Source organism: Charadrius vociferus, unplaced genomic scaffold, assembly GCF_000708025.1.
Source record: "Charadrius vociferus isolate BGI_N301 unplaced genomic scaffold, ASM70802v2 scaffold553, whole genome shotgun sequence".
NCBI classification, from domain to species: Eukaryota; Metazoa; Chordata; class Aves; order Charadriiformes; family Charadriidae; genus Charadrius; species Charadrius vociferus.
The window spans coordinates 2,546,801-2,553,210 of record NW_009647688.1 but is presented as its reverse complement, the minus strand read 5'-3'; the positions used below and the strand labels follow the sequence as shown (position 1 = coordinate 2,553,210).

Sequence of the window (6,410 nt, the reverse complement as noted above, 5' to 3'; positions counted from 1 at the left end):
TCGTCTTTGGCTTTTCTCCTTAAATCGCGCCTTAGCCTCAAAGACTCCCGTTTCCCAGTAAAGTCAGGACACTGCATAAAGCTGGCAAACCTGAAAATAATCTCTCCCAGCAACTACCTTCCAGTAATCTGTCTGGAGGCTTCTGCCAGCTGAGGGCGGGAGATGTCTCTGGAGTCAGCTTTGTAATTGAAGCAGACTTTCTCCCAGCAAGGGTGGATGAAGGCATAGAAAACGTGTGTGGTGGTTTCGTTGTGGGTTGGGGGTTTGTTTGGGGGGGAATTTTTTGGTTGTTTTTGTTTGTTTTGTCATCTGTGTGTCTTAGTTCAGGTGTTTTTTCAAATTGACTAGCAAAGTTGGGAGTGGAATTTGCAAGCCAGCAGCCTGTATTCAAGTAAACAGAGTTGCTTACCGATTTTAGTATGTTAAACATGACTGTAAGGTACCTTTGGGGAGGACACAGTGTCTCTACCAGAGTATTACATCTTATAGGTTTTAATCATAAAATTAAGTTTGGAACAGCTTTATAAAATGTGTTACTAACCCTTCCACATTTCTTTATAGGATGTAACTGCTACTGAAGTAGAGATTTAAACATCTGATGACTACGAAAGCAAACTTTCCTGTGACAGCAGGATCTATAGTTGTCCCTTACGGGCATGTGATTGGAAATGAGAAGTGGAGAGGATCAGAGATAGCCCAAAGGCTACAAGGTAAGTACAAACAAATTGGAAGAAGAAAAACAATTCAGGCAAAGCATTCCCCTCTGTTACCCAGTATTGTTAAGATTGGCTGTAATATGTTTTACTCCGTGCCTGGCTGGTCCCATATTTATGGTACAGCCTACGGCAGGCTGAAAATTCCTATTTGTCTATCATGTATCTACCTTATCAGTTCTGTCATAGTGGCATAGTTGCTGAGCGCTGTAGAGAAGAAGCAGAATTATCTGCTTCTTGGGAACCACAGCAGTGGAGCTATTGGGAATATGCGCCTGCACTGAAGTCCCTTGAATTTATGTAGATACTGGGACTGTGCTATCATCTGTTGGCACAGCAAACTCGGCTAAGATGATTGTTTCAGAATAGTATGTGATGCTTTTGTTCAAGTCTACAGTTTACTGAGAAGCTATGGCACTTTGAAATCTGTGCTTTGAAAGTGCTATTAATTGGCATTCCTAAAGGCATCACACAGTACTTTGGATTGATTGTACCAGTTTTGCTTAAAGAGAAGAAAGGCTTTTAAAAAATACGAAGTTCATTGTCAAGTTGTCTGAAATACTGAATTTGTTACCTGGTGTGCAATAGCCAATCTCACATGCCAGGATAAGACGTTGATTATTTATTTCAGTTGCGCACAGCTGAGTGCTCGGTGGTTTCCCACAAATCAAGCACACCAGACAACACTCTCCATGCACTTTATATACACGTTTTACATCATAATTATCATATTAGTACCCCCTATCTATATTTGATCGGTTAGTAATTTACACATGATTACACAATCAAGTTATAGCTACTATGCGTACTCATGGGAAGGCTTTTCACCTGGGCTAGGGTTGTCTTGACCTATGGGTGTGATTTTTAGTATTATGATAAAGGTAGCTCATCTTAGGACACTCAGAATTTTCACTTTTCTGCCAAGTTGGCAAAAGTTGGTGTAGATTAGTAGCATTTTCAAGGTCTGTAAGCCCATCTGCTCCAGGATGTTTATCTTCAAGAACGATAACAATACTTGCTTTCTTTGATTAGGAGTTATTTCTCTGTTTCATCCTTGATGGATTCAAGGATAGAATCCTCCTCATACATGAGAATGTACCCATGACCTCTCAACACTAATTACTATTGACTATTTCAAGAACATGCTTTGATATCAAAGTTACTAGGATTACTGACACATTAGGAAGTTTGTGCTATGAAGTAATTATTAGTTTGTTGTGGTTTTTTAACTACTGTGGTTTTTTCACTTTAACAATCTCACCTTAAGGAAAAATTAGACTCATCTTTGACGATGGCTTGGGACTTGTGGATTTTCATCTTTCAAACAGAACTTGCATTTTATATATTTCTGAAGCAGATTTGGTTGCAGGGGATGAATTCAAACGAAGATTGGTTCGGTTTCGAAATGTAAGTAAGTACTACGTAAAGAGAAAAGGAAAAGTTTTCACTTGGTATTTGTTTATTTTATGCTTCTGAAGGCGTTCTTCTTGTGTTATTTTTAAATTCTAGTGGAGCTAAACTTTTGTGATAATTTCCACCTGAAAACTGAAAAAGTTATGCAGCCCTGCATGTAATAACTGTTTTAAACCTCTGTACTGTTGCTGCAACTTATGTTCTTCCTCTGATTTACTTTCACTCAGCTCATACTTGACAGGTTTGCGCTCTGTTGCCTTGCATCAGCTTGTCATTAACAGGTCTTTTCTTCTTTTTCCCTTTCAATACAGGCCAGCAGTCTTGGGGGAATTGTAATTGTGGAGAAAACACAAATAAGTGATCAGTACTTCTTAGCAGTACAAAAGCTTGTTGTGCTGGAACTGGGAATGGTGTTGCTTCCTGTGGCAAATCAAGGAGAAGCTTCTCAACTTATTACTCAGCTAGTAAGTTCCATGTGTTAGTGGACAAACATTTATTAAAATGTGGGACATAAGGAGCATTACCTGTTTTCCCACAATCATCACTCATCTCAGAAAGAATACCTGGGATCTTAAAGGAACACAATGTATTTTTTTGTTTGAACGTAAGGAATAGATATACTGCAACAGTAATAGGGTAGTGTAGTTCAGCAGAAAGAGGGCTCATTTGGGAACAAATTCTAAAAGTTGAAGAATGTGATACTGGATTTTTTTTTTTAATGCAATCTTGCACTGAGTTGCCACTTGGATAGCATTAGATAATCTTCACTTAAGTGCTCTGTCAAAACCGACTGGAGATTTTGCTTTGTCTCAGGCTGGGGAAACTGTTCTTATGTTGATTCTCATTTCCTTTATCCTTTCTCTGATTACATCAAAGAGATGACAGAATCATTGTTTTAATTCTTGGTTGGTATTAAGCAACTGTTGGTTTCCCAGTGAGACTTTGTGGATCTGCATCAAAACCCTTAATAAGGGTGCACACTTAAGAGAGCTGTTTTTTTTAAACTTCCTAGTGATTGAATTGAACTCTTGAGATGAGAGGCTGTTTTAAAAACCAAAAGCAGAGCTCCAGCAGAGGGCACTCAGTGTCACTTATGGTTTTGTTTTGCTTCAGGTCCGTGAACAAAGCAAGGATCACAACAGTAACCCCTTTCTTGGTAAACGGTGTTCTCAGCTGGCAGAGCCATCAGTGTTTCGAACCGTGCTACAAATTCCAGGAGTTGGGAAAACAAAAGCTCTGCTTTTACTACAACAGTTTGGAAGCATCCACCAGCTTTGTAATGCATCTGTCAAAGAGCTCGAACTAGTAGTTGGACAAACGGTAGCACAACAAATTTACACTTTTTTATGCTCATGACATGCATGTGTAATGCTGCTTTGGAAAACAAAGATTCTTTGTTTCTTGTGAATTATAAAATTTTGGTTTTAATAATCACATATTATGGTAATTTCTATAATCCTGGTATCAACTGGAGGGTGTTGACTAATTGTCTAGATATTACTCTGTTGCTGCTTCTTTACAGCTGGTCTGCTCATGTGGATTGAGCTGTGAAAATTACCTTGGAAAGATGGCTGTAAAGTGTTGTGCATCTGTCATACAAAAAAACAGGAGAAAGCTGTTGTGGTGTGTGTGGGTTGTTTTTTTTTTTGCATCCACAGAGAGAGAGAAAGAAGAAAAAAAACCACACACACACACAAAAAAAAAACAACCAGAAAAGCCATTTGCTTGCTTACTTTTGTCTTCCAGAAACAAACACTTTGTTAATACATGAGTGGTCTTCTCAGTAACTGGAAATGTGAGTTACAGTGCTTTAAAAAAGTGAGCATACGTTGCTTTATAGTAATAGCTTTCACTGTAACTGTTTGGAGTTCTTTTGGAACGTCCTGCTGGAAAACATCTTTGCCTTTACACTAACTTATTTCTCCGGTTCTGTTTTCAGTTCACAGGGTGTTATCAAATTTATTCCTTTGTGTCTAATATCCAAAATCTTGGTTAACTCATGTTGCTCTTGAATATAGGTTGGGATAATTATAATAAATTACAATATATTTTGACATATTATCGATTACAATGTATTAATTCTAACACCAATTATAATATACACTACAAAGGAAAACAATATGGCAAATTTTGATGGAAATTAATAATTCATCCTGTTCTTCCAGTATTAACTTCTTCAGAAGTTAGTTGTAAAGAGGATTGGTTTTCCTGGCATTTTGCATTTTATTTTAAAATATATTCTTATCCTGTTTAGTAAGGGTAATATTGCCTTTTGCCTTATGTACCCATTAAGGAGGTGTGTGAAAAGCTTCTTTCATACTACTTGGGGTTTGGATCACAGCAGGAAGGCAGTTGAGCAGGATTTTCAGCTCCCTTTTGTAAACTAAAGAGAAGTGAATAATAGAACCTCGGCACCTCAGTAACCAATCTCATCCACTGGCTGGTGTGGACTTCAAATGGCTATCTGCTTAGTGCATTAAATAAAGTTCAATTAAAGTAGTAAGAATTAGTACTAATGGAGCTATAGGCTGAACTACTAATCTATTGCAAGCTCTTCTTTTTAGGGCTTTATAGTAAGTAGCCTTATTTATCCTTGTGGATAGAAACTTGTTACAAATATTCCTGTGGTCTGAGCAAGAATGTAACTTGCTGTGAAATTAGTATTTTCCTTAAGTTAGCTGTTGGTTCCTACTTGGCATAGAATAAGTCTTTAGTTAGCCGAGAGAAAATAGTAAGTATGTATTTGCATGGCACTTGAGAAGCCCAAATTTTGAATTGAATTGAGGAGGGGTGTGGTTAAATAAAAAAAGACACCCACCACAACCTCTCCTCAAGGACCTGTGAGTGTGATGATGGGAATGGAAAGGCAGTTAATCATGCAGCTAAGGGGGAATATACTTGCAGGGAGACTATCATAGTGGGCTAAGAGAAATGAAGAGCAATTATATGTGACTTAGCTAAAGATTTCATTAGCTGGATAGTAATTTTAGCCATACATACAAAGGAAATCTTTTGTGTGGAATATTGTACGGCAGGGTCTTGTGTATCAGTATATGACTGCTGCCACTTGTGCGTGTAAAAAGTGCTACTACAAGTACATATGAAGAATAACTACTAAGGATAGGTGAGTCACAAGTAATTTACAACATTTTTAATGTACCCTTTATAGGGAAACTAGAAATACGTTAATGCTCTTTGTAAGGAAGCTAGTTTTACACCATAATTTATAAGTTCTGTGTTATACAATATAAACTTCTAAGAAACTGTCTGTCTTAAATCTTTGTAAGCAATGTTACAGAAACATGCAAGAGGTATGCCAGGAGTAAATAGTGAAAACCTGTAAATTATGCTGTATCATGCAAGCTGTAGCAGAATCAAAAAGCTACTACTAAATGGCAGCATCTGATTTTTATTCTTAAATAAGTGTCATCAACATATTTACACCTATTACATAAGAAACTAAAAATAAATGACAACTTTAAAGTTTACACCCAGAAGCAAACCTTCCCCTTAAGTTTTGAGTATCAAACAGCATATATCTACTCTGTAGATGGCAATGTTAACTAACACTACAGTGTTAGCAATTTTCAATTAATTTAAATTTCAGAAAATAGAAGAATCTCAAATAAATGCTCATGCAGTCATTTTTTTTCCTTCTTCCTTAATATATATATATATAGCTAATACTTGCTTATGAATTATTCCAATGGGAGGAGGATGATTTTATATCTATTTGGGTTTTTTTACTTGGTGTGATAGTAAATATTCTGCCACTTAAGACTCACAAGCACTTCTTTTCTCATATTTTAAAGTATTACTGCAATTTATCTACTCTTGATCAATATACTGGAATATGTCAGTTTTGAGATTTATTCCACAGCTATCAATTTTATCAAGACTAATGCGATAAAAGTCTTATGGTAAGTAGGTTAAATAATTTAAAGTTTGGAATAAAGCCTTTTTTTAACAATTGGATCAGCAGGCATTTTAAATGTAACCTAGATCAGAAAAAGAGCAGAGTGAAAGCCTTTTGTAATTCAAAAGATTGTGTGACTTCTAAGCCTTCTAATTCTTTTCCAGAATTAAATTAACTATTCAGTAGAATACACCTAGTACTCTCAGAAAGAGAATGTCTACGCATAAAAAACACAACTATAGGACAACTGCCCCTTAGCACAAGGCTAGTTTCTCTGAATAACATTAAGATAACTGTGGTTTGTTAAGGTAATTCTTTAGTGTTAAATGATTTATTATTGACTCTGAACTTTTAAAGCAAAATCATCC

At 36.5% G+C, this 6,410-nt stretch overlaps 2 protein-coding genes across 2 annotated transcripts in view; one reads left to right on the top strand and one right to left on the bottom strand.

The window, feature by feature from the left end:
- The window catches only part of CEP89 (centrosomal protein 89kDa), a 41,817-nt gene extending 41,387 nt beyond the window's left edge, over window positions 1-430 (bottom strand). Inside the window, exon 1 of the mRNA XM_009881416.1 lies at window positions 410-430. Coding sequence (XP_009879718.1) covers window positions 410-430 — 21 coding nt within the window. The remainder of the gene's footprint in view (window positions 1-409) is intronic.
- A 168-nt stretch (window positions 431-598) lies between these two features.
- LOC104283259 (chromosome unknown open reading frame, human C19orf40) lies at window positions 599-3,482 on the top strand. The gene is made up of 4 exons (XM_009881415.1): window positions 599-710; window positions 1,981-2,120; window positions 2,438-2,590; window positions 3,240-3,482. Exons 1-4 carry the CDS (start codon window positions 599-601, stop codon window positions 3,480-3,482), a joined length of 648 nt encoding a protein of 215 aa, XP_009879717.1.
- Window positions 3,483-6,410: the final 2,928 nt, after the last annotated feature.

Excerpts from the sequence above, each read along its gene's own strand:
- LOC104283259 (XM_009881415.1), top strand. The coding sequence starts at position 599 with ATGACTACGAAAGCAAACTTTCCTGTGACAGCAGGATCTATAGTTGTC. Across the intron at positions 2,121-2,437 it reads GATTGGTTCGGTTTCGAAAT|GCCAGCAGTCTTGGGGGAAT; the intron begins GTAAGTAAGTAC and ends CTTTCAATACAG. Across the intron at positions 2,591-3,239 it reads CTCAACTTATTACTCAGCTA|GTCCGTGAACAAAGCAAGGA; the intron begins GTAAGTTCCATG and ends GTTTTGCTTCAG.